Here is a 26,901-nt window from a genome sequence, read left to right on the forward strand (position 1 = left end):
ATAAGAAGATAAGTAAATGAGAAACATGTGATTCTACTTAAGCAGAAACAACAGAGTTTAAGTTAAAAATTTATTAGCATAATCACCACTAATGAACAAAACCCTATGAAACCCATCACACCTCACACCATTCTGTTACACTTAAACAGACCAAACATGTTAACAGCTACAACCAACACCTAGAAAACATCAATAACAACTATCTAGTAGAACTACTACCGGACCTCATGCTGGACCAGGGGAACTTAGCATGATCGGCACTCTCGTGGCGGCGGCCGAAACGTCCATTCTGTTGGGCCCTGAAGGGCTGTTGGGCCTCCTTCCTGTCATCGAGCCAGTGAGTACTGGCATGGGTCTCTTCCTCGACGACGCTGGACTTGGTTTGCTTGTTGAGCCTCTTCTTATCCTCCTCGATGATTCGGATCGGGTAGAGATCGGGCGAAATGGAGAGCGGGTTCTTGAGAGTGACATAGGCTTTTTTGTAATCGGGTTTGGCGATCAACACCCCGCCCCGTTTCTTCTTCTTACCCTCCATGTTCAGCGTCTGAACCTTCTCCACCTCGAACCCGTAGAGGGATTCGAGAACGCGCTTGATCTCGATCTTTGAAGCCGAAGGAATCGTCTTCAGCGCAATTTCATGGATGTTGGTGAACGTTTTCGGCATCAAAAGCTTTATGGGTAGGTTTGCGAACTGCACCACCCTTCCTCGCACTCTGCTTCCCATGCTCGCTCTCAACGTCTCTCACCACACCACCTGCGCAAAACTTTCCCCTCTTCTCTTTTGCCCTCAAATCAAATACTATTTTTCTGGCCGAAACCCAATTTTCACATTGGGCCTGATTTGTTCTTTCCAGACCCGCTAATTACTTCCTGCACATCATTTCACTCAATTAACTTTTGAATTTCCAATATTACCCTTTATTTCAGAATTAAAAATATGAAATTAGAAAATATATTATGGAAAAGGAGATCTGGAATATATTTTTTTAGAAAAAAAATTCGAAAATAAGAAACTTATTCTATAACACAAAACATACATTTTTTAAAAACAAAATCCAAAAACATTATATAAAAGAGATTTCAGAATTCGTGTTCTGAAAACTTAAATCCAAAAATCCAAAATACATTTTGAGTTTAACTTTCCATGCCTATATAAAAACTAAATAGGATATTTTGATGATTTTGCGTGAATGATGAAGTGTAGATCTAAATTCATTTGGTGCAAGAAGCAATTGACTCCCAAGAAGAAGGCCCAGTGGTGCACATTAGAAAAATAAATATGACTATTAACAAACAACAAAGGTTATTTGAAAAAAATACTATAAACTAAATAAATCACCTTTTTTTAACTAAAACTATTCACTTAAGAAAAGGTATGGGTTTCATTCACTTGAACCTAAGACTGAACATAACATAAGGCAAATAACATTTGTAATGTTACTCCAAGTCTTATAAGGTCTCGGCCTCTCGGTGGTCTCGGCCAAGCCTTCCAAGGTCTCGGCCTCTCGGCCAAGTCTTCTAAGGTCTCGGCCTCTCGGCCATACCGGTACACTTGCCCCCCAGGCTCAAGGGCAGATGTGTTAGATATGTTCGATGAGTCTTTAATGATGGGTGTCGGTCGGTTTCCATTGATCGTGCGGCTATTCCATTTCTCGAGGTGTGACGTGACCCTAGGTGTGATCAAATAAGTTGGATTTGGGCAGTCGGCCTTTTAATTGTGATTTTAATCGAACAAGAACGGGCGATCGGCCATTTAGTTGTGATCTTTAATCGAACAACTAAGGATAGGTGGCCAGCTTACTTGCGATGTTAATCGAGCAAGTGTAGCGGGCGGCCGTCCATTACTTGCGATGATAGTCGAGCAAGAGGACCGTCGGTCAGCCAATGCTTGCGATGTTAATGAGCAAGTTTGGTTGGCGACCGGCCGACACTTGCGATGTTAATCGAGCAAATTTGGTGAGCGCTCGGCCGGCACTTGCGAAGTTAATCGAGCAAGCGGGCAGTCGTTCGGCCAATACTTGCGATGTTAATCAAGCAAGCGGGCGTTCGGCCAGTACTTGCGATGTTAATCGAGCAAGTTTGGTTGGCGATCGGCCGGCACTTGCGATGTTAATCGAGCAAGCGGGCGTCGATAAAGAGCTCAACATTTGAAAATCAAGTCCAGCTCTACAAATAATCTAATCACTCCAAATCCAGAGCTGAGAAAATCAAATGTAAAACTATTCGAAGTAGACAAAAAGGTTAAATAAAGTCTTAAGAGTTGTTCTAGCCAAAGGTGTAAGGTACCCTTAAGCTAGAGCACTTCTAGTATATTTCAATGTAAAGGTATTTTCTTCTGTTCTGGTATTAAGGTTGCTCTTAGAAAGTAGCTATAGGTATTTTTTTCGTGTCCCCTTAATGATCTGTTAAATGCTATAAGTGTGGGAATGGTTTAAGTCTACATCCCCTTTTTTCGGATAGTGCTACATAGCATGCCAGGCAGTATGGCACACCCAAGGTTCGTGCCCCAAATTACCATTGTGTATGGAGGATCCTGCTATAAGCGACACTGCTTTTGGGGACAGTTACTGCTACCAGGTCTCAAACAAATGCTGACTTGGATAATATCGAGACTGTGAACCTCCATTTCACATTTTCAGGTAACCCTCGAGAACCTATCAGACCACGGACCAAATCATGGCAGGAAAATACTAAGCATTCGACATAGAGTGATGCATAACTTACCGAACAACCCAAGAATCTAAGTAAAATTTTTGAAATAACGAAATAAAAATAATTCATGGATTTTTAAAATCAAAAGTATAGAGAAAAAGTCTAATTTCAGTAGACCATCCTCGACAAGTAGACAATCTGCTAAAATAGAACAGATTTTTGAGAAAATTCATATCCTTAACAAAGATTGGAGACAAAAGACTAGATCTTGTAAAAAAAAAACTACTTTCATCAGCTTCAGTCCATGAATCAGAAGATCGATAGGGAATCCACACAATCTTATAACTCTTCCTCAACCACTCATTCAGAGGATGATCACATTCATATGTTTGCTGGTCAGTAAGAATATATCCACTGGGTTAATTAGTTATGGTTTTGTGATCAACAACAGAACTATCTTATTTTTCAGCTCAGACACACCTAACTGTAGACAGCAGAGGATTAATATTAGAAGATTAATTAGGCTAGAAAGAATACCTTCACAAGTTGCATCTTTAGAAATACTTTAGGGTTTAGGGTTTAGAGAGAGAGAGAGAGTTGTATAATTAATAAAATCAGAATTGTTTTTATTACTTATATCCCAATATGTACAGGGAGTTACTTAAGAAATACTTTAATATTGCGAGAAATGAGAATAGACTATTACGTTTTGTAGATGCAAAGGAGAAGAAATTGAATGTGTAATAAACCAAGACCTGTCTCTTCAAACATGAGTCAGATCAAACACGTATTCTGCAACAAGAAGATTCATGGAGGCCGCCAAATAAAAAACTAACTCTAACCAACAAAAAGCAACGGGGTGTCGGCAAGTTCAGACCAGCTAAAGCATTTACCACATTACATCCGCAACAACATTATAAACATTACAATTGTAGAGAGAAAACAATTCTATCTGTAAATATGATAAAGGAAAGCATGGAAAACTTACTGGATCAAAGTTTTCCCTCAAGATGGCCCTACTTGGTTATTGGTTCCTCATTTCAGCAATCAATCCCAACAGTTCAGTTCGTTCCTTCAATGCCCTCAGCGCACCAATAAATCCCTAGCATGACCTACATTTTAGAGAACTTTCTTGGGCAAAAGCAGCAAGAACTAGAACTACTTTTGTATCCCAGTTATACTTCCCTATCAAATCAAGCAAATTTATGATCCTTGAGTTAATATAACCTTCACCAGAGCATTTCAGAGTTAATAACATACGTGTAAGCGTAAATTGAACGCACTAACATTGCCTAAACAAGGAACATGAAGAAGCACCTTGCATATATCATTCTTCTGAAAGGAAGTGGAATATAAATTAGAAGTCACCTGAAACAGGCCAGTAGATTCATAATCCGAAAACTTCAATAAATGTGATGTCATCTACGCCAAACTCAGTTAATAGAATTCCTCCTTTAGTTTAAATGTTCAAATTTGTTTCGCCTGGCTATCTAGATTTTACGAGTTCACGAAGTTATTCCGGTTGATTTTACAGCTTTTAACAACTAAATATTGTTTACTCCATTTTCAATCACTTCATGAAACTTTTGACAAATAGCACAGATATGAGGGGTTTTGGAAGGATAGAGAAGAGGGTATTATGAAGCTACACATGAAAAATACTATATGTATTTTGGTGTGGATTTGGACAACCCAATTCAAAGCTGTCCAGCTTCCATTCAGCCTTCAGAGATAACAAGATTCCTACAGATAAACTATATCACTGTATCAACTTTATTAAAATCAATGTTCAGTTGAAAATGGAGAAAACACAGCAACTGCAACCAGTAAGAGTTTAGGGTTTAGGGGACTTGATGCATCAAATAAGACAGGCCCTCTGAGCATATTTGCTTAAAAATACTGTAGCATGAATCTGAGACATTCTTGAGATCTGAGTAGTGATGTGTGGAAGGACAGCTTTAACTCCGTTTACCTCTGCATAAGACTGAACATGTACTGAATCTTTTATCGAGGTTACTAATGTACTGTGTACCTAAAAACAATATTTTGTAAGGTTGGCATCGTTGGTTTTTTTTGTGTACAAATAATGATGCTCTTATGATGGTCAACTATTATTGTAATAATCAAAACCAAGATTTGGACCCCATTTGCCAACTTGCTTTTTTTCCATGGTGCTCTCACATGCTGCTTTCTAGGTGTCTCCACGTCACCAGTTCTCAATAAATTGAAGAAAGGTATAATAATATATAGTGTGTTTGATGAGTGGACAAACACATTAACGCGTCACCAATTGTTGATAATGTCTGCCAATATTTATTGATCTCAGGCAATGTATCTGTCATTCGAATTTAACCACATTTGATCTTGTGCTACTCTTTTTGCTCCATTTCCTTCCACCCTCAACCAACTACTTCTTACTAGATAACATGCATCTACCCTCTACAGTTTTTTAGTCATTCATATACAGATCAGAAGAAAAATTTGTCATTGATTCAGCTTATTTTAACAAAAATAAGTTCTTTTCTGTCAACTTTATTGAAAAGCTTAGAGGGATTATTTCTTATAAATATCTAAACATGCACTTCATATTCATCCCAAAAAAAGTATATGAAAATTGTAGTGCAATGCAAATCATAAAATCCATTGTTACTTTGTTGCTGTTTAGTACTCCAACCCTGGAAAAGAAGAGATAGTTATACCTTCTACCAATACCCTCAAAAGCAAAGGGAAGCATATATTTAAATACTGGTATGTGTACTATACATATCAAAATAGCAGCAACAAAGACCTACGAAAAGACTTACAAAAAACTAAATGCAGATTTCAGCATTGCTCAGGACCTTGTTCAGCATTGCTATGTACCCTTACTTTGTTGTATTTAATACCCTCATAAGTATTAGGGTGCATACATACATATTTAATGTGAAATTAAAGAAAAACTTAATTAATATAAAATAAAATTATAGTATTTCAATTTTGAATACCAAAGGTATATTATAATTTTTAATAAAGTATTCTTATAAAAGTCTAATTAATATCTCACAAAGGAGAATTTTAATTAAATTTATAGAATATTTAAGTTTTGACTATGATACTCTTTGTTTTTCTTGGTGTTCTCTTTAATATAAAAAAGGATTACAATTAAATTAACGAGACGAAAGGTCTCAATGAAAATAGAAAAATTCAACTAATTTTTTTATAAAAAAAAATAATTTAATGATTAAAATTTTTTAAAACTACATTCAATTTTTTAAAAGTTTACAAAAATAAAGTTTATAAGTAAATTATTATTACTGTATATTAGAAAAAGTGTTATATATTTCTTTTACAAAACTTATATTTAAATAATATAAAGTGTTACATAATTTTTTAGTATAACTTTCGTTTTTCTGGCAAAGTCTGTAACACGTGTAACATTCAATTTGCATAAAAAAATTAACATAGCGAGTATCTTTTATTTCTAACGTATCAAGTAATTTTATTATTAAACTTTAAAATAATTAATATTATATATTAAAAATTTAATTTATTTTTATTGTGATTAAAATAGTTTTATTTGACTAAATTGAAGGATTCTATTAAAAATTAATTTATTGGAAATGTTAAAATATTAAAACAAAATGATATTCATGATTATATTAATAATTAAGGCAATTTTTTAATAATAAACTTTGAAGACTTTATAGTTATTATTGTTGAAAACGCATATCCTAATTTTAGATAATACAAAAAAAAGGTTTTTTTTTTTCTTTAGAGCTAATTTTGTTTTTTTTTTTCTTTAGAGCTAATTTGATTAAAGTATTACTATCTATCAAAATGATGAACATGTTCAATTGTCGATTTTAAGTATTTAATCAAGAAATTTCTCTGACTGCAAGTTAATATTGAATATTTAAATTTGTAAGTAACCATTTTCAACCATTAGAAAGTATTTAATCGTACTTACCTAGATTAATTGATATAAACATGCTCTATTGTACATAAAAAATTATAGAATAAAAAAAATCATGGTTTTGAAAAAATTTCAAAAAGAATTTTTAAAACTATAATAGATATGCGTAAGTTACTTTACTTATTTCCAGAGGTATATCTCTACTATTTTATTATTTATTCATATATTTTAATCATCAAATAGTTAAGTGAACTACTTTTGTGTTGTATTATATATCTTCTAGTCACAAAATTTAATTGAACTTCATTTACTCATCAGTTTAGTAATTAATTTGAAACAACATCATATAAGGATATGTATTAATTATTATATTTAATGTTTTGAAATATTCTAATTAAGTTATGATATATACTCATATATTATTGACCAAGAAAGGATATGTATTATTCGGAAAAAAAAATGTTGCTGAGTTCTAATATACATTTAATTTAGAGTAAATTATGAAAGAAAAGTTGAAGAAAAATATTTTCATTTAACATTGAAAATGATACAAACATATATATTATTTATTCTTAATCAACTGTATAATAATTATAACTATTAATTTTTAATATTTAATTAGCATTGTTATTGTCATGTTTTTAAATAATTTTTTTTCTAATCAAATTTTATATTATAAATATGTATAGCACCGGGTACTTGCTATATTTATATAAGAAAAAGACATAATAATTAATAATTATGCTCATGAAATTATTATTTATGCATGGATTTATTTAAATCACATCCTTCATGACTCATTCTTGTTATCATATTATAATACTTCTATTTTTAGATTTAATTTTCTTTTTTATTTGATTTTTTATTATAATATTTTTATTTATTTCATATAATATCTAAATTAGTATCTATTATTGATAAGTAGTTTTTAAATTGATACCTAATTAGTTATCAAGATTTTAGCTACCAATTATTTAAATTTTAAAACTGGTAGTTAAAACCTAGGTAGCTAATTCGATACTAATTTATAAATTATTTATCAATAATAGAAAGTAATTTATTTATCAAAAAATTTCTTAGTGTCTAAAATAGTATTTAATTTAGTTAATATAACAACTAATTATTATTTTTTTCTAAAATTATTTTTGATTTAATAATTTTTTTTAGTGATTTTTTATAAAATTTATGTAAATTTTTCTTAATAATATAAATATTAATAATATTTACTAATAATATATGTTCAATAATCTCAAATTCTGAAGTTTTCTTTTTTTTATATATACTTTTTTTTTTTGTCAAAGTTTGGTATATTTGTAACTTATCCCCAATCATTCTAATTTTCTTAATAGTATAATAGACTAACTTTGTTCTCGCAGGTTTTCATTTACTTACCCTAACTCAAAATAAAGGAGTCTTACACTTGCAAAAAAAAAATATTTGCAACAATTAAAGTATTATGTATGAAAAACATTGATAATATTGCATTTGAAGGATTTACACTTAACATTGCAATGATATAATTATATTTACAACAATTAATCACAGATGCATACTCTCCTGGTATCTCCTTTTCATCTAAAACACTCATTTTTTTCTTTTCAGAATCTAATACAAACATGTCATGATAGGTAAATTAATATAATTAAAGATAAAGATATAGTTAAAGTTAATCCAATATCAAGTTTCACATTATTAAGAGACCAAAACTCAAAATATTGAAGATTAACTTACCCATGAGTACATATGTTTTTAGGGACCATACCAATTTATGGCAGAGAGGTTCTAATTATTAAAAGTTGACTAAGGTTTTTTTTATTCTAATATGAAGGTATATAAAAAAGTGGAAATCACATATGTAGTGAAGTTAACAAAATTAAGATGAAAGTCAAACCTGACTTTGACAAACTTGTAATTTTAAGGACACAAATTAACTTTAATGAAATTTGATAATCAATAAATTATGATTAAGAGATTGCTTTGTTAAACATGGACCAGACCAAAATAGTAGGAAAAATATGTAAAAAATACAAATAATTTAACTATTGAAAATAAATTATTACATTATATATTTGTCTATTATGCAAAACTAATACTAATGCAAGATGATATATTCATGATATATGAATCATGAAATGAAATGACACATCCAAATTAATTGATCATACCACCTCATTTAACGCATGAAAATAGACAAGATGAATAATATGTCTCTTCTTTATTGTATTTTAATAACTCATTTTACATCATGGATTTGACACTTTATGAAATCGAGTTTATTTCTGGTGGTCAAATTTATCTAGTGAAAGGTCTTTACAAAATTTGAATGTTTATATGACATGTAATAAAACAAAATTATTAAATAAAAACTAATTTTAAAAAAAATTATTAAATAAAAATTAATTTTAGAAAAAAAATAATTAATTATTATAGTAATTAAATTAAAAATTATTTTAAAGATAAAAAAATTATTAATTTTTAAATTAATTTTTATTATTAATAAATAATTTTTAAATATACCAATGTTTTAAATATTAATTTTTTAATATTAGTATCTAATTAGCTACCAATGTTTTAACTATCAATTATTTAGATTCTAAATTTGGTAGATTCTAATTTTTGTAGCTATTTAATATTAATTTAAAAATTATTTATCAATAGAAACTAATTTAAAAATTAATAATTTTTTTAATTTTTAAAATAATTTTTAATTTAATCAATGTAAAAATTAATTTTTTTTATTTTTAAAATTAATTTCTATTAAATAATTTTTTATTTATTGCAGAGCTGTGGTACAACAACTAGATGGTAATAATGAACCATAAGTAGTAAATGAAGATAAAGATGATGGTAGAAGAGTACAAGAACCCCCACAAAAAATAACATGCTTAGTTAAAAATTGGATGAAATTCAAAATATACAAGAATTGCATTTTCCAATAAAAATGACTCCCAAGAAGAAGGCCCAGTGGTGCACATTAGAAAAATAAATATGACTATTAACAAACAACAAAGGTTATTTGAAAAAAATACTATAAACTAAATAAATCACCTTTTTTTAACTAAAACTATTCACTTAAGAAAAGGTATGGGTTTCATTCACTTGAACCTAAGACTGAACATAACATAAGGCAAATAACATTTGTAATGTTACTCCAAGTCTTATAAGGTCTCGGCCTCTCGGTGGTCTCGGCCAAGCCTTCCAAGGTCTCGGCCTCTCGGCCAAGTCTTCTAAGGTCTCGGCCTCTCGGCCATACCGGTACACTTGCCCCCCAGGCTCAAGGGCAGATGTGTTAGATATGTTCGATGAGTCTTTAATGATGGGTGTCGGTCGGTTTCCATTGATCGTGCGGCTATTCCATTTCTCGAGGTGTGACGTGACCCTAGGTGTGATCAAATAAGTTGGATTTGGGCAGTCGGCCTTTTAATTGTGATTTTAATCGAACAAGAACGGGCGATCGGCCATTTAGTTGTGATCTTTAATCGAACAACTAAGGATAGGTGGCCAGCTTACTTGCGATGTTAATCGAGCAAGTGTAGCGGGCGGCCGTCCATTACTTGCGATGATAGTCGAGCAAGAGGACCGTCGGTCAGCCAATGCTTGCGATGTTAATGAGCAAGTTTGGTTGGCGACCGGCCGACACTTGCGATGTTAATCGAGCAAATTTGGTGAGCGCTCGGCCGGCACTTGCGAAGTTAATCGAGCAAGCGGGCAGTCGTTCGGCCAATACTTGCGATGTTAATCAAGCAAGCGGGGGTTCGGCCAGTACTTGCGATGTTAATCGAGCAAGCGGGCGTTCGGCCAGTACTTGCGATGTTAATCGAGCAAGTTTGGTTGGCGATCGGCCGGCACTTGCGATGTTAATCGAGCAAGCGGACGTCGATAAAGAGCTCAACATTTGAAAATCAAGTCCAGCTCTACAAATAATCTAATCACTCCAAATCCAGAGCTGAGAAAATCAAATGTAAAACTATTCGAAGTAGACAAAAAGGTTAAATATGCATAACATTGAAGTAGCCTAACACAGAAGAATACAACAATCTCAGATATATATACTGATAATTCACCACTGTAGTACTCACTCATGCCTTTCAATCATAGCACACTTGAATATTAACTGAGTAGTATGTAACGGCTGGGGTGTTTGAAAATTCATCATGATGACAATGTAAGCACAAGAAGTACTCCAAGAACATGGGACACCCACTTTCCTTGTAAGTTGATTTTCACAGTGCCGGAGTTGTCGTTCGTGGAATTAATATCAGATGATTCTGAGGAATCTGGAGACACTGGCTTCTCCTTATCCGCTTTAGGAGCCTTTGCAGAAGGTTCTGGTGCCAAAGATGGTCCCTTTGCTGGTGCCTTGGCCACTGCAAAGAAGTCCATAGGAAGAAGCACCTTCCCCACCTTGTAAATAGCGAGATGTTTATCTGTGTATACAATGCCTGTGATGGTGGTGTTAACCTCACCCGTTGAGATGTTCACACTCCCTCCGTAACTTATCACATTCAGTTCCACCTTTCCAGGTTTAGCCCCTGCAAGTGTTCTCACTGGGTTGGTTAGAGTATCGAAGTTGGAGCTAGACACATAGTCAGAAAGAACATGGAACTGTAAGAGCTCCAGCTTTTGGCTGTCAGAAAGAGAGTTGAGGAAGCCTGCTTTCAGTTCAGAGAAGGAACTGTCATCAGGTGCAAGAATGGTGATGCCACCGGATTTAGTAGTGAGGAGCTGTGCATTGAGTTGGTTGATCAATTGGGTGGTTTTCATGAGGCGGATAAGGATGTTGAATGACTTGGCCTGCCTCAGGATTCCAACAATGTCAACAGCTGCAGTGTCAGGGGTGGAATCACTTGGTGACTGTGGCAATGAGGGAACCAAAGGTTGTTTAGGAGCCTCAGTTGGTGGGGTAGGGGTAGGTTGTGGTGGTTTGAGAGGGGCAGAAGTTGGAGATAATTGGGCTAGAGTGGTGGTGTAGTACAAGAATGAAAGTAGCAGTGCTAGTGAGAAGGACAAACCAAATTGCTTTTTCACCATTTTGGTCTTATTAGATGATAATGGTGTAGAAGATATTGGAAAGGAATGCAAATGGTAGGATTTGTGTATGCAATGTGCACTTGATGCATTGATGGTATGGTGGAGGAGATGGTTTTTATATAGCATGTCTGAGAGTGGGAGACAATGAAAGGTAGGTGAGAGGTTTTGTTTGAAAATCTTGAAATGTGATTTGTGATCATACAATGAGTTAATAGCTGGCAAAGGAGATTGATGTGTTGCATCAGTGAAGATGTATGGATGTAAGTTACAAACTAAACTGTTAAAGGGTTACTTCATCAGATGCTTAACCTGCTGCATTTTTGTTTTTTCTTTTCTTAGTAATGAGATGGGAAGGTTAACAATGTGTATAAACTGTTATTGCTAAGAACATTCTTGATCAGGTAATTAAGCTATATAAAGAGGACATTTTAATCTCACCGGTGTATATTTTTCTTATGAAATTTATCAGAATAGTACAACTTTGAAAAAAATATATAAAATAATGTCCTCTTATATTATAATATCAATTTTGTGAAGTTAAAATAAATTTTCATATTATTTAAAGTTTATTATTTTTTAAGATAATATTAGAGTTATTTAAAGTTTATCATATTTAAATTTATTAAGCTCGGTTGCTCATTACTCTAAAAAAAATGTTAGAAATATCACATCAAGATATAAAAAATTATAATAAATAGGTAAACACAAACCTAAATAAAAGTTCAATATACAAATGTCTAATCGTTATGAAAGTACACAAGGAGCATGGAATTATAAAATATTTCCCTTTAATTAAAAATAGCACATTAACTTTTATGGATTTGCTCATCAAGTTAACAAGTATATAGAACGAGAAAGTAAAGGTACATTCACCATTAATCATTAAAATACTTTATAAATTTAACTAAGAACCAAAATAGTAAATATACTTGACTTTCTCACTTCATAAACATTCCTTCAGAGTAGTCAACTCCAATTTTCATACAAAGAAAAGACAGTATTACAAAATTGATTGCGCCTTAAACAACTATCCATTCATGAAAGGCAGTGAATAATACAAGATCCCAAACACTCCTAAATAATGATAGCCTCTAATTGCAACTAGTAATTCAATTGAAAATGTATCTCCTCCCAATTCAGGCACTCATGAGGTGAACTCGTTTGAGGAACACTTGTTGGCTGGCCAATAATCTCCACTGGAAAATAACTGTAACTGCATAACATAAAAACTGGACACTATGGATGCAATAAAGATAAGATGCAACAATTGTTAGAACCTATAGGGCCGTAGACATCACAATGCAATGGCTGATCACCTCCTTGTCTATGATCGTTTCTTTTGTTTCTTTTGTTTCTTATATTGTTCATATAGCTGCAGCGATAGTGCAGTCCTGTCCAGCTCCTTTCTCAACCTTTCATTCTCCTTGATGTCATGATGAACCATAAAATGGGAAATAAGTTTCCTCTGCAACTCATTGTCATCAAATGAACTCATTACAGTAGTAGAACCAATGGAAGGTGATGTAGCAGGGCCATTTGTTCGTTTCCGCTTGTTATTTAATTTTATACTGCCACTTTGCTGTGTGAAACATAATTCCTGGTCCAGAGACATTTCCTTATAAGCTAGCTGAGGAGAGGTCTTGGATAAAAGGACCTGGTTATGTGCAGTACTCATACTTGAAATGCCCGAGGCCAGCGTTGATATAGCTGGATGATAATGGCTGGACAAAAGATTGAGTTCCCAAAGTACTGAGGCAAGGGCACCACTTAAATTGGGGTCTGTGGAATATGGTAGATATTTCTGCACACCAAAGTGGGAGAGACAGTCCATAAAAACACAAGAAAATGGTCCACAACAGAATATCTTGTCATCAAATTCACACGTTTTGCATTTTTTCCATAGACTGACTTCGACATTAATATTCACACATATAAAGGAATAGCTTCAGGAAGATGCAGGCTACTACTTACGAAGCATTCTCCACCTTTCCCATTTCCCTTTTAGTTTATACTAGGCTGTTGTTTTTTCATTATCATTTATCTCTATACAAAAGGTCTTATGCTTGGTATGTAAGGATTTTGCACTAATGCATAACTTTGTTGTATTATCACATTATTAGCCGATGCACAATCCACAAAAGAAATGATAGAGCACTTTACAATAATAGATCTTTTTAGTGTCACCTCTAGCCTCTTGTTTTGGCACACCCAGTTTAATTTCTTTTATTGTGACTGCTTGTAATAAATAAAGCAAAGAATCTGCACTTAATGCAAACAAATAATACACGAAAGATGCTTACAGGAATTGTGCCAGAAACAGAGCCCCCTCCAATGTCATTTTCCAACAAATTTCTGCACTTAACATTCTTCTGAAGGAGATTCTTTACGGTGACCAAGGCTGAAATGGGGGATTCAAAGGAAAACTAAATTTAAGTATGTCTCTCTTTTCATTTTAATTTCTATTTCCTGTGTTTTATTACAGAAGGTAGTGTTGCATACAAAATGGAAGGTTGATATAAGAATGCTAAAACATACCAGCCATGGAATCTGCTGATCCAACACACAGTGATATTGTTGCTAATCTTTTTATAAATGCAGCAGTCTTTTGCATGTCATGTTGCTTATCATCGCACAACATTATCTTCAAAGCTTCTGCTAAAACCTCTCCTTGATCTCTGTTTCATAAACAAAACACAAATTAACTGGAACAAGTTAAAAAAAATAAAAACAAACTGAGAAATTTGCTAATAAGGTGCATTTCCCTGTACAACATTAAAGTTGAAACAAGGAAAAATTAAAAAAAACAAAAATTTAATAGTACTTTATGTTTCCATGCTTCCATTTAATGCCATATATATACATGTGTATGTATGTGCACGCTATGGAACAAAATCAATTTTCGGACAACAGAACTAACTGATTCTAAAAGCACAAGATGTTAGGTGAAGGCCCGGTAATCATTTTTATCCCCATTTCTCTAATATATTCACCCATGACAAGGCCCCGGAGCTTTAGGTGTCAACATGTTTTTGGTTACAATATGTTTTTTCATGTGTCCATATATGCAAGCAAACTCTACATTGGGACAAATTAAATATTTAATTAGAAAAGTGAGAGCAGAAAAGTCTGAATTCCTACTTATTCTAAAACCTTAAGAGACCCACAGGATGTATTGCATCTCTAACAATACAATTTGTTCTTATAGTCACTAAATTTATATGCATACCTATGCATGTAAACTAGCATCTAAGACAACATACAAAAACAAGTACATCAATATCCACAAAAATTACCTATCCTGCAAGTCTGGTAGATTTTCAGCAACAGAAAATACTGGTCATAAGGAAAAACAAATTGAAAAGAAAAAGTAAATTGTATTTTAATACAAACCTTCCAGGATTGTATTCAAGTACAAGATTGTAAAGGTGGATAAAGAAATCCTGTAAATCAACATTTAAGGCATCAAGATTGTTCCGCATCACTTTAAAAGCAACTATGCAACATTGGAGACGTTCCGATACGGTCAAACATTTAGAACACTTGTCAGAAGTGTTGCCTGAGTAGCTACTTCCAGAAGCAAGTGCTTTCAGATGGTTCATTAAATCACCCATGAAATCAAGGTCAATAAGATGTGAAAATTTTGCCAGTCCTTTCAGACATGGAGCAAGCAAAGGGAGAGGTTCCACAGCAGTAGATAATGCCCCGGCATTTGCTTCAGGCCTGAGCAAGAATTATCATCCATCATGACAGAAAGTGATTAATTCTCATTCAAAAGCTACTTAGTATTCAAAACAAATAAAAAACTTAAGCAAGAAATATTAATAAAGAAAAATATAATCAATCAATAAATAAATAAAATATCTAATTCAATGGAGAACAGGGTTTATAAAATAAACCATAGAAAACTAATATTTCCTATGCATATATAGTAATACTTGTTATATAAAAACACACCTGACACGTATGGACTGCATTGTATGCTTCAAAATGCGAAAGTATGTCTCAAAGACAACTGAGAGTGTTGCAGTTTGCATCTGTCTCCTCTCCATAACATCTGGGGCAAAGGATGCAGCCTTGTAATCGGCTTCAACCTACAGAAGGCATAACTATAATATCATCTGAACAAAAAACCATAAGTGACTTTTATGGGGAAAAGTAATAACCTCCTCTCTTGTTTTGGAAATCGATTCTTGCCTACTTCTCTTTCTATCATTTTCCACCAACTGATTTGATGCCTCCATGTTTTTCCTTTTCTTACTATTCTTGTTTTTTAATTTCTGATCCTCTTCTTTCTTTTCATACTTCAAGAGATCCTCATTAAATGAAAGAGACAAGAAAACCTGGAAAGCCATTGCAACGAAGATACATTACTAAATAACTCTGTTAAACATTCCACGCAAATAAAATAAAATAAGTTTCACTAAAACAGGAACAGAACAAAACACAAGTTGTTGGTGCCTTTTTAAAAGAACTGTTTTAAATTAGAACATGTCTAAAATATTTATCATAAGTATTCAAGTTCTCTGCAGGAAAAGACTTAAAAAAAAACTACTTTAAACAAGCAGGCCCTTGATGATGTCACCACACAAAGTAAAGTAGAAATTTATTGGAAAAAGAAACAGAAAATTGACAAAATCTAGACTTCAAGAAAAAGATACAAATATCAGAGGAGCAGGGTTGTACATCAACAGAATCTGGGTGAAATTGGCAATTATGAGCTTTAACATGATCAGCAATCAATCGAACAGCCTCCAGGGTAACTTCACCCCCATGTTTCCCTTCATTTGTAAAGAGTGATTTAATTGTTGAACAACAAAGCTTCCTGTAAAATGAAAAAGGAAATTTCAAACAGATACATAGTAGTAACTGGTAAGTATCATGAAATAAAAATAAATAAATCACTATCCATATGCAAGAAGAAAGTAACTCATAACTTACAAGGTATTGTCTTACTAAAAGATTCAAGGGTCAATGTGACATGTGCACATTAAAGAGGGGCAAAACAGACCTTGGATAGGTCATCTGCAGGGAGACACATGGCTGCTGATCCAACAAAATGAGGGAAGGAGAAAAAGTGCAAGGCCCAAAATAACTAATTCTAAGCTGAAGGATTTCAAATGGTCTCAACACTATTATATAAAATTTGGTTATACATAGCGGAATTCTGATCTCTCTCTGGGACAATTCTATTCTCATATAGTATTTTCTATCTCTGTACTGCTACTATGAGGTAGCCTTCCTCATTGTAATTCATATCCATCTTAAGTAATAATATTCATTAGTACTGTTATAATATTCATTAGTACTGTTATATTGGTAATGTTAGTCAATGTTAAAAATATAAGCCATGTAAACAAAACTTTGTCTTTCCACCACTTAATAAACTGAAATTAGAATCATGCCTGACTTTCAGAACCCAGCTTCCACAGAAAAGTGAATGATGCCACAACTTACAATTATAAAATGAAATATTACTAATGAAACTTGGCAACAAGTTTCTGAGGCAAAGTTCATTACGACTACACACCTGAAGCATGTATTATTTTTAAACAATAGTCGTTTAAATGGAAAAAGACGATGATGTTACAAATTGCTAAGCCCTCAAAATCCAACTTCAAGAATATCGATATTCACATTCTACAATTCTTTTTTTACGAGGTATGCTTTCCAAAACATGGTAAAATATTTTGTATACTCTCCACTCCAACACTAGCTAAATGACAAGAAAACAATAGGCATACATTATTCCCCTCATAAATGATTTAAAGGAACATCCATAAAGAAAAGTTTTTTTTCTGTACATTTATAAATTCGAATGGCTAGTATATTATAAAAACTTTTATGCATACACTATAACTATACAAGGCAGTCAAGCACTTTTAGTTTTAATCCCATAAGAACCCCATTACCATAAACATTTTTCTTATGTCTCCAATGACAGCATACATACCCACAAAAATTCCGGAGAAAGCTTATTATAATGAAAAATGGTGAACAGAAAATATACACCAGAACCTTATAGCGTCATTAGTAGAGCTTATGTTTCTGACAGTAGCATCCAACAAACTTTCCCGGTAGTTGAAATGGGGATTAGCATCAAGCAAAGAACAAATACAACGAACCGCTACATGCTGAAATAGAGGCTTATTCTCTAAGGCCATCAATCTTTGCAAGTACACCTAACAACATGACAAAAGTAAAAAATAACACATCTTAGTCCCACAAATATTGAAAAAGATAGTATTTTATAAGAATTTCAAACAAGATATCACAAAAAGTTTGAGTGATGTAGGAAGTAGATCCAAGAAAAAGGCAACAATCACCATTGCAAGCACAGGAACTGGATATCATATATGACAGAATAACTATGATTCAGCTAAATAAGAAATTGTAGTATATAGTGTAACACTTAAGCATGATATGAACCTTGTACGCTGAAAGAAGAGTTGACTCATAATATCGCATCTTTCTTACAGTCTTTGAAACCTTCATTTCTAGTTCCTTTTCAGTAGGAAGCCTGATCCGATAACTGCCACATTGCATGTATACATGAAAGTAAACATTAAAAATACATTTAAAGTTGATTTTCGAAGCAAAAGAATCACAATATCATTACATATAAAATGTGCATTATGATATGTAACTATCAATACCCGGGTATGATATCTTTGAAAACAGCTAAGAGGGATAGAAGTCCTAGTTTAACAATGGTATGATTATTATCTTTAGATATCTGCACCATCTCTTTCAGAAGTTTAATATTGGACTCTGGATCTGTAAGCAAGGCACTCCCCAATTCAGCAAGTTTACACTTCTTACTTTCAAATGCCTCCTCAGCTGTAAGATCTTCTTTTATCTCAGCCTAAACAAAGTAAAAAAAGAGAGAATACCAAAAATTATGCACAACATCATGTTAAAAAATTTAGTCTTGTAAAATAGTTGACAGTTCAAGAGAATATACGAAATCTACAATTAATATGAAAAAACAAATATTTTTACTTTCAAGTTGAAACCCAATATTTTCAGCACATTCCTTTATTAGGTTCCTTTATCAGGTGAATGAAGATAAAGGAAAAGATAAACTTAGTACCTTAACAATGAAATGCATAAAGACAAAAGCTGAATACATGAAAACTATCTCTAAGTAAATCATCAAACTTACGATTACAAATAGTGACACATCTTTTATCTAAAAATTAAAAGGGCTTAACAGCCAAACAACAAATAACTTCCTCCAAAAAACAGTTGTTGATGTGTGACACATGATTTATTGGAATGCTAAAAAAGTAAATATTGCATGGAATCAATTAAGAAATAATCTTACATTTATATCATTTCATTAAATTTATTTTAATAAACCATTCCATTTCTATAGAGATGATTTGTGCTCTTATTTTTAATGAAGAAAAGATACAATAATAAGGAGCAAAATCAATACCTAATATTTCCCTATCAAATCATATCTCTAACCCTCTCCCTCAGCTAAAGCATATAGTTTATATGAATCAAGCTTCTTTCATATGATATCAACAAGGAAACCCTTAAGGGATCTAGAGAATATGTCTACAAGTTGGTCATTGGAGTTAGCAAAGTCACTGAAGATTTCTCTTGAGAGCACCTTCTCTCTTATAAAGTTACAATCAATCTCTACATGTTTGGTCTACTCACAGAAGACTAGATTTGACACAATGTGAACAGTAGCTTGATTGTCGCATCCTGTCATGGCACAATTCTCAACATTGTTTTTTGCTTCTTGCTCCTCTAATGAGAACATAATATCTAGAAGTGGACTTCTTATCTAATGATGATCTCAACCAATCAGCGTCGAAGTAATAGAGAAATTTGGAATTGACTTTGTCCTTGTATATGAATTTACAACCTAGTGCATCTTTTAGGTATCAAAGAGTACACATGGAAGCTTTCCAATGGCTATCACATGGATCTTTCAGGAATTGGCCAACCACATTAACAGTAAATGTAACGTCTGGCCTAGTAACAGTAAGGTAATTAAGTTTTCCTACAAGACGGAAAAATCTTTTAATGGCTCCCTCTTCCTTGGAAGAAGCTTCACATTAGGATCCATACTAACACTTGAATGACAATCAACACTACCAAGTTCAATAAGGATGTTTATTACATTCTAGCTATAAAATGAAAATGCAAGTGGATGATTGAGCAACTTAGGTGTGTGGACCCTAATTGTTCATTCCACCACTACCTTTATTCTATTCAGATCTTTCTTTTCTTGCCACGTCTATCCTTCTCTGCCTTTAGCCTGTCTTTGAGATCTATCTTGTTCTTCCTTTGACTTGCCCTGAGCATTCACTATCCAAAGTCGATTAGATCACTATTTGAGTCAAGTCAAGGTTTGAAATTGACTACGAAGACCAGACTTGAAATGAAGGATCCCATCATAATCATTCCCATTGATGATTACATCAGCAAAATATACAACAAGATAGATGCAAAGTCCAAATGGAGAATGGAAGTGAAAGATAAAGTGATTATCTTCACAAAGAGTCACACTAAACTCAAACAAAGCGAAGGTGAAATGACTAAACAATACTTGAGGTGATTGCTTCAAACCATAGATGGAGCAGTGAAGCCTATAAACAACACATGAGTTGTTGGAGGCTATTCACTCACCCATGAAGACATTTTTTATGTCCAACTAATGAAGAGGCCAATGATGAATGGCAGCCATAGCGACTAGCGAGAAAAAGGCAAAGGTGATTATGGCTACTAGGGAAAAAATGTCACCATAATCAAGTCCAAAAGTTTGAGAATAACCCAACTTGTTCCTTGAAACACAAATATATAGCAACCCAAGTGGTGTAGTAGGACATTTTAGTGAGTTTTATCACACAAAACAAAATTGGTGAAGGTCACATAAGTAGGAGTGACTGCTAAACACACCAAAACAACCACATACAATTGTGGAAAACCATGTTGAACCAAACAACTACAAAACAAAGAGTCACAAGAGGTGGAGGAGCTTGGCAAAAGGGTCGTTGGAGGAAGGCACATGTCAAAAAGAGAAGTGCACCAAAATATGGGATGCACAAATGTGCAAAAAGAGTGGTGTGAGGAAGGGTGGTGGACGGTTGCAGGCCAAGGATCAAATAGGTTGTTGGAGGATGGATGGCGGTTCTAGTCGTGTGGCACATCAGGGTGGTTCCATACAGATAGGATTGCTTGTAATTGTGTGATGTATACACACATAAGTATTCTTATTAATAATGAAAAAGACATACAATAATAAGGAACAAAATCAATACCTAATGTAATAAAATAAAACCATATCTCTAAATAATCAAATCATATCTCAAATAACTCCAAAATTGAAATAGTATCACATGCTAAAAAGAAAAGGATCTTTAAAACCATAAAAAAAGACTAAAATGATATTGTTAATTTGATTGGACAATACCAGCACTGCTGCTTGTGGTGTATCTTCCACTTCTGTTTTAGCCATTTCTTTCCCTTGTTTTTTGGCCTCTTTTTTCATCTTCTTAAGTTTGGCTCTCTTTTCAGACTTAGTTAGCTTCACCATACCTTCATCTGCATTGACATCCTCTGCAGTTCCCTCTTCACTTGGATCATTTTCTGATACTGTCTTTGTAGCTGCATAATTGTGAGAACATCATATGTTACCCAAGCAGTTGATAAAATAAATCAGAAATAAAGAGTAATCCGGTGACAGCAATGCATAAACTATATCTTGAACACTCTATACCTGTCCGGTAATGGAGTTTTCCATCCAATGTCTTGATTGGAAGAGCATCTGCACGATCAACCTGCAAACCAGTTTCTTCTTTTTCTTTCTTGAGAGCATTCTTTTGCATGCGTTTCTCATAAAGTTTTTCCAATGCATCATCTTTGGCATCAGCAACCCGTGTAACATGCCTGAGGATGTGTGGGAATGTTATTTCTTAAGTAACCTTGTCATATAAAACTCATCACAAATACATTCAAATAAGCTGATGGGTTTCCAAATTCTAAAGAATCAGGACAACCCAGCATGGGGTAGCTGCAGGCCCAAATTTCAGGTTGGCCCACCAGAGTTACCTTTAGTGGAAAATACAGAAGAAGGAAAGAGTTAGCTATAGGGAGAGAAGAGAAGACGTGAGGTTACACATAGAGGAACGAGAGATGTGTGTAGGGAGAATTTTGGGTTGTTGCTTTATATTAGGCAGAGAAATAGTTTCTATCAGGAGCTTATGCTCTGGGATTACAGGGGTTCTCTTCTATAATAATTTTGTTTCCAATCTATAGTACAAATTTCAACCTAAACCCCAAATCCCAAACCTTATATTGAATTGGGTTCCTATCAAAATTAAGAAGACACACGCTGAACAGGGGACAGTTGCATGCCTACCCTAAAGATTCAAACAGCAAGCTCAGGAAGCTTTTTGTCAGAGTACAAGAACCGATAAAAATGTTATAATGTGAAAAATAAAAATAAATAAACAAACTTTTCATTGATAATCTAAACCTTATTGCTATGGAAATTTTTTAACAATAAATCTGCAAAGTTTTCCATCCTCATAAGTGAGATAAAATATTTCCCCAAATTATGCACCTAAACAGTCGAAATTACGGACAGGTTTCAAAGAGACAAACTATGTAAACGTTATAATTTTCCCTATTAATAAATTGTGACAAAAACCTCGAAACTTTTGTAACATTTTACACAAAGTGTAGCACAGCAAGTAAGGGCGCTATAAAATATTATGAAAACAGGACAGAGGATTGAAAGAAAGTATCGAACTTGGTGATTGAATGGGTATCCAAGGTGGAGAGCAAGGAGGCATAGCTGCGATTCTCTTTAATGAATTGGAGGTCATCGTCGGAAACCTCAACTTCATCCTCTGGGATATCCGGTGGAAGCTCCGGCGGAAGAACGATTTTCTGCTTCTTCTTCCCCATTGGTTGGATGTATGAGACTGAGGTTTTTCTAGGGTTTACTGTTAGTCAAGGTGTGAGACAACACACAAATTTATGAGATTTATATTTATTAATATTTACGATTAAGTACCAAGTTAGAATTAAAATATAAATTACTTTATTATAATTTGTCTTCGTTTTATTTTGCTTTTGTTCCTAAAATATAACTGACGTTTGTTTTCTTAAGGTTCTTATGGTTTTATTTTTATTTTTTATTTTATTTTGTAATATGTAAACTATTTATAGTGCCTATCCACTATTTTTTTAAAGGAACTAATTCAAAAATTAAAAATATTCTAAAAAATGAAGTAATAAAATAAGATTTTTATATAAAAACTGAAGTATAAAAAATTTAAATAAAAACTGAAGTAACAAAATAAATGCCACCACGAAAGATTTTATGATTTTTTATTTTATGAATTTTTTTTATAAATGTGGAAACATGGGTTGGAAAAGTGAGGCGGACCCTGCAGGCCGGCTCGCGGTAAAAAATGTGGGTGGGTTGACGTTTTCAACCAGCTGATCTACATTAGCTCGTCTCGCATAATTCTTGGGCTAGCAACGAGGCGGGCAGGTGGCCCGCTAGCCCGTAAAAAAAATTAAAAATAAAATTTAAAAAAATAATTGACTTGATAGCAATGGTCCAGTGGAGGAGTGACAATTTTTAGTGAAAGAAAATTAGGTTTTCACTCAAAACACAACGCAGTCACGTTGTTCCAAAAAACGTACACAACACACTTTCCTTTGCAACGTCGTCGCTCGCTCCGCGTGGCTTCGTCTGCAACTGTTGCGCGCTACTGCCGCTCCACTGCTGCATACCGCTACTACCTCCACTCCTCCTTTACGTTCAAAAAAAAAAAAGGGTCGGTCCGCATGCGAGGCGGGCCGACCCGCTTTGCCACCCTTATGTACAAACAATTAAAATAAATAAATGATTAAAATAAATTGTTAAAGTATATAACATGGTTAAATATGATTTTTGTCTTGTTTTTTTACGCGAAATTAGTTTTTGTCTCTATATCAAACTCTAGACCTTCTGAGTATTTGTATTAAGGTCTGTGTACTATAATGCGAAATTGGCTTCTATCTCTAGTCCAAACCTTAGACATTTTAGATCAACGTAAATAAAATTATAATATTATAACATACATGTGAGCGATTAGTCGACATGAAATATTTTAACATCATAATCCACATTAAAAATTTGTTTGCCACCTAAAATAAACCCCAATGACACATTAAAATAGTTTCTTTGATCCAAGCATTCAGAGGTTTAAAGTTTGAATTAGGAATGAAAACTAATTTCAAAGTAAAAGGACGAAAAATATATTTATGTTATAAGTCATTTTTATTCACTTTATAAGTGAAGTCGATTTTGTGGGGAAGAGTTATATGAAGAAAATCTTCATTTTTAGAAATTGATTTTCTTCACCAATTTTGTGAAAAAAATAAAGTTAAATTCACTTCTTAATAAAAATAGTAAAAAATTATTTATAACAAGTAAATACAAATATTTAATATAACATCTTATATAATAATAATTAGGCAGCCAGAAAGACATTCTTATTGGCTCGAGAACCATCTGGTGATTCAACAAGAACTCAAGTATGTCTAGAAAGTTGGTGCCACTTCTTCTTGGAACACTTCTCATGAGTGTACTGACAACATAAACCAGAACCAGAATAAAATTAGAAATTTCAAACGTGATTGTTTCATCAAATTAGTGTAATTTTTTGGTTTACGATAATGGAAAAAAAAAATATTTATGTTCCTGCTAGGGAGATGGGACCTAGAGAACTATTGAAGTCTTCTTCTCCTTCCTTCGGTCGGGCAGATGACTGGGTGATGAACTGGGGTTCTTCTCGTCCTCCTGCTTATCCTTCGGCACTCGGCGCTCGGTCGTCGGGTGAACACCGGATGGTGGGGGTACCTTGTTGGGCCCGTTTATCGGGGTGGATACAGCTTAGGGTTGCATTACCTAATTCTTGATGATGGATTAGCTTCACTGATCTCGGTTTGAGCGTTAATTGTAATGGGGTTCGGCCATCGGCCAAATCATCATGGCATGGGTCGGCCATCGGCCATATTCCAGTAGTCTCGGTCGTCTCGGCCAAGCCTTCCAAGGGATCGGTCCGCATGCGAGGCGGGCCGACCCGCTTTGCCACCCTTATGTACAAACAATTAAAATAGATAAATGATTAAAATAAATTGTTAAAGTATATAACATGGTTAAAATAAATTGTTAAAGTATATAACATGGTTAAATTGTTAAAATAGTCTCGGTCCTCTCGGCCAAGTCTTCTAAGGTCTAGACCCCTTGGCCGTCTCGGCCAAGCCTTCCAAGGTCTCGGCCTCTCGGCCAAGTCTTCTAAGGTCTCGGCCTCTCGGCCAAGTCTTCTAAGGTCTAGACCCCTCGGCCGTCTCGGCCAAGCCTTCCAAGACCTTAGAAGACATTCATGATCCTTTTACCCAACATTTAACATTATGGATGGTTCACTAAAGGGTACACATTATTTGTAGAGAAGAGACTCAATCTTCATAATGCATGCAAATCAAGTATTAATTAGCCCACAAAGAAAGACACCGTCAGTGATCAGACAGCATTATTTTTCCACAATCAATAAAAAGCAACACGAAATTGGGAAGGAGGCAGGAACTAGAGAAAACAATAACATTGAGAAAATCAGGTGGACCCCTAAATTTTTCAATGCATTTTTCGAGACAGCAACTTAAAATTTTGGCAGAAAATGAGACATTTAGGCCACTAAGATAATCCAGAAATTGTGGCCTAATTTTGAAAGGAGTACTTATTACCTCTATATTTGGTCCAAGAGATGTAATTGTTGGATCAGTAGCTGTGAGAGCTTCTTCACAAAGTTTTATGGCCTTATGCAAGTCTTTAAGGTGGCCCCACTTAGGCTGTCTAAGAATTCCTGAATCATGCAGTTCAGATATAGAATGTAAATTTGATGTCATGTTACAAGTTTGTTTATTTTTCTTGTGGACTGCACATGGAAGCAAGTTTGACTAGTTCATATAATCCTACAGAGTAGACAATGAATATGAAGTATAAAGGTAGAAAAATTCCATACCATACTCATCAATTGGTGCATCATAGTCATAACTACTAGCAACGAAAGGCCCACCAGAAGCCCGGCCAAAGTTCGTCCCTCCATGGTACTGTTTTGGAAGCAACCAAAAAAGTTGTGGCATCAGCTCATTTCCTAAATATCTAGAATAGCTTAAAGTTAAAAAAGCCTTAAACATCATGTAAGGTTTCATTACCATATAGTAATTGTTAAAAGTTCCACCTCTTTGGAAAAAGCGTGCTACAGCAAATGCAAGATCTTCCACAGGTCTGTGAGGTACAGCATCCCCAAATGCAAGAAACCTACAGTTTTGTGGATTTCGATAGGTTACAAGAAAAATAAAATTAGAGTTGAATGTGAATGGAGGTACTCTATCAGTAGATCATATTTTGAGTATTACTTTTAAATAACTAATGACTTGACAGAAAAGGAGACTAACCATCCAGTATAACCCTCTGTCCATATTTTTGGTTTTGCATTAGAATTTGGTTGGAATTGGTCACAGTAAAATCCATTGCACGTGTTAATCTGGGAGTAGTTAACAAAATGTGAAATTAATAATGATTTAGGATAGTAGACAGCAACATAGTAAGATTGCTCAATTCAGGAATCAAGAAAACAAACAACAGTGTAAAACAACTAAATAACACTAGAAGACAGCTAAAACATAAACTGTTCAGGATAATTGTAGATGGCTAAAGGAGAAAACTTACAATTGGATTAGGAGCATCTAGCTGTTGGCACATTACCCAAGGAACCCCTGTATCAAGAGATGTTGCCATTGATGCTGCCCATTTGATGTAGGATTTAGCAGCTGGACCATAATGATCATCAATGTTCCCATACTCATTTTCTATCTGTTCATAGTATTTTCACATTTAAAAGTAGACGGTACGCTATTAAAAGTTCAGGACTGTCTGTATATCATGACATATCGATAAGAAAAATTGAATGTATTTAGTAAAATTTAAGAAAAACCTGAGACAAAATAATAGGTCCTCCCTGTGACATATAGAGGTTCTCTTGCTTCATCATATCCACAATCTTAGCGGTGAACCGCTTCATTTCTTCCTGAACACAATTCAATTTCACATGATAGCAGGAAGCAGATTTAGCAAGATGAGACAAGGAGAAAGGAAAGGAATAATTACCTCAAATGGTTTGTTATCAGTTCGGAACTGAATTCCCGGAATAAAATGTAGCCAAAGAGGGAAACCACTGCTCAGAAAAGTTAAAGGCCATGATCAGATATTAACTTCTTTGTGAAAAAATACATATAAAGATCATATT

The 26,901-nt window shown here is 33.9% G+C and overlaps 4 protein-coding genes across 4 annotated transcripts in view; all 4 read right to left on the reverse strand.

Annotated features, from left to right (window-relative positions):
* Positions 1-56: 56 nt before the first annotated feature.
* Positions 57-724, reverse strand: LOC137817555 (uncharacterized). The gene has a single exon (XM_068620843.2). It carries the CDS (start codon positions 722-724, stop codon positions 200-202), a length of 525 nt encoding a protein of 174 aa, XP_068476944.1. The 3' UTR covers positions 57-199.
* A 9,811-nt stretch (positions 725-10,535) lies between these two features.
* Positions 10,536-11,866, reverse strand: LOC137817560 (fasciclin-like arabinogalactan protein 7). Its single transcript, XM_068620844.2, has one exon. The coding sequence runs from the start codon at positions 11,699-11,701 to the stop codon at positions 10,697-10,699; it is 1,005 nt and encodes a 334-aa protein (XP_068476945.2). The 5' UTR covers positions 11,702-11,866; the 3' UTR covers positions 10,536-10,696.
* A 584-nt stretch (positions 11,867-12,450) lies between these two features.
* On the reverse strand, positions 12,451-22,938 carry LOC137814249 (binding protein). Its single transcript, XM_068616906.2, has 13 exons — positions 22,347-22,938; positions 21,312-21,481; positions 21,006-21,199; positions 18,229-18,437; positions 18,002-18,104; positions 17,591-17,754; positions 16,259-16,397; positions 15,739-15,915; positions 15,530-15,666; positions 14,966-15,295; positions 14,111-14,250; positions 13,876-13,973; positions 12,451-13,376 (listed from the first exon to the last, which is right to left on the reverse strand). Exons 1-13 carry the CDS (start codon positions 22,502-22,504, stop codon positions 12,900-12,902), a joined length of 2,496 nt encoding a protein of 831 aa, XP_068473007.2. The 5' UTR covers positions 22,505-22,938; the 3' UTR covers positions 12,451-12,899.
* A 1,133-nt stretch (positions 22,939-24,071) lies between these two features.
* The window catches only part of LOC150023021 (beta-galactosidase 8-like), a 4,750-nt gene continuing 1,920 nt past the window's right edge, over positions 24,072-26,901 (reverse strand). Inside the window, exons 4-11 of the mRNA XM_090297315.1 lie at positions 26,763-26,829; positions 26,590-26,682; positions 26,325-26,468; positions 26,051-26,139; positions 25,808-25,913; positions 25,615-25,702; positions 25,337-25,455; positions 24,072-24,688 (exon numbers count right to left, since the gene is read on the reverse strand). Coding sequence (XP_090153441.1) covers positions 24,581-24,688; positions 25,337-25,455; positions 25,615-25,702; positions 25,808-25,913; positions 26,051-26,139; positions 26,325-26,468; positions 26,590-26,682; positions 26,763-26,829 — 814 coding nt within the window. The 3' untranslated portion in view covers positions 24,072-24,580. The remainder of the gene's footprint in view (positions 24,689-25,336; positions 25,456-25,614; positions 25,703-25,807; positions 25,914-26,050; positions 26,140-26,324; positions 26,469-26,589; positions 26,683-26,762; positions 26,830-26,901) is intronic.

The sequence above is a fragment of the Phaseolus vulgaris genome, chromosome 11 (genome assembly GCF_051622355.1).
Source record: "Phaseolus vulgaris cultivar YP4 chromosome 11, ASM5162235v1, whole genome shotgun sequence".
Classification (NCBI taxonomy): Eukaryota; Viridiplantae; Streptophyta; class Magnoliopsida; order Fabales; family Fabaceae; genus Phaseolus; species Phaseolus vulgaris.

Bases quoted from the DNA above. Each gene is read 5' to 3' on its own strand.
- LOC137817560 (XM_068620844.2), bottom strand. From the start codon at position 11,701: ATGCTATATAAAAACCATCTCCTCCACCATACCATCAATGCATCAAGT.
- LOC137814249 (XM_068616906.2), bottom strand. From the start codon at position 22,504: ATGGGGAAGAAGAAGCAGAAAATCGTTCTTCCGCCGGAGCTTCCACCG. The intron at 18,438-21,005 runs GTATTGTCCAAT...TACTTTGTTTAG, and splicing joins CACCACAAGCAGCAGTGCTG to GCTGAGATAAAAGAAGATCT. The intron at 15,296-15,529 runs GTGTGTTTTTAT...ATTCTTGCTCAG, and splicing joins ATGCAGTCCATACGTGTCAG to GCCTGAAGCAAATGCCGGGG.
- LOC137817555 (XM_068620843.2), bottom strand. From the start codon at position 724: ATGGGAAGCAGAGTGCGAGGAAGGGTGGTGCAGTTCGCAAACCTACCC.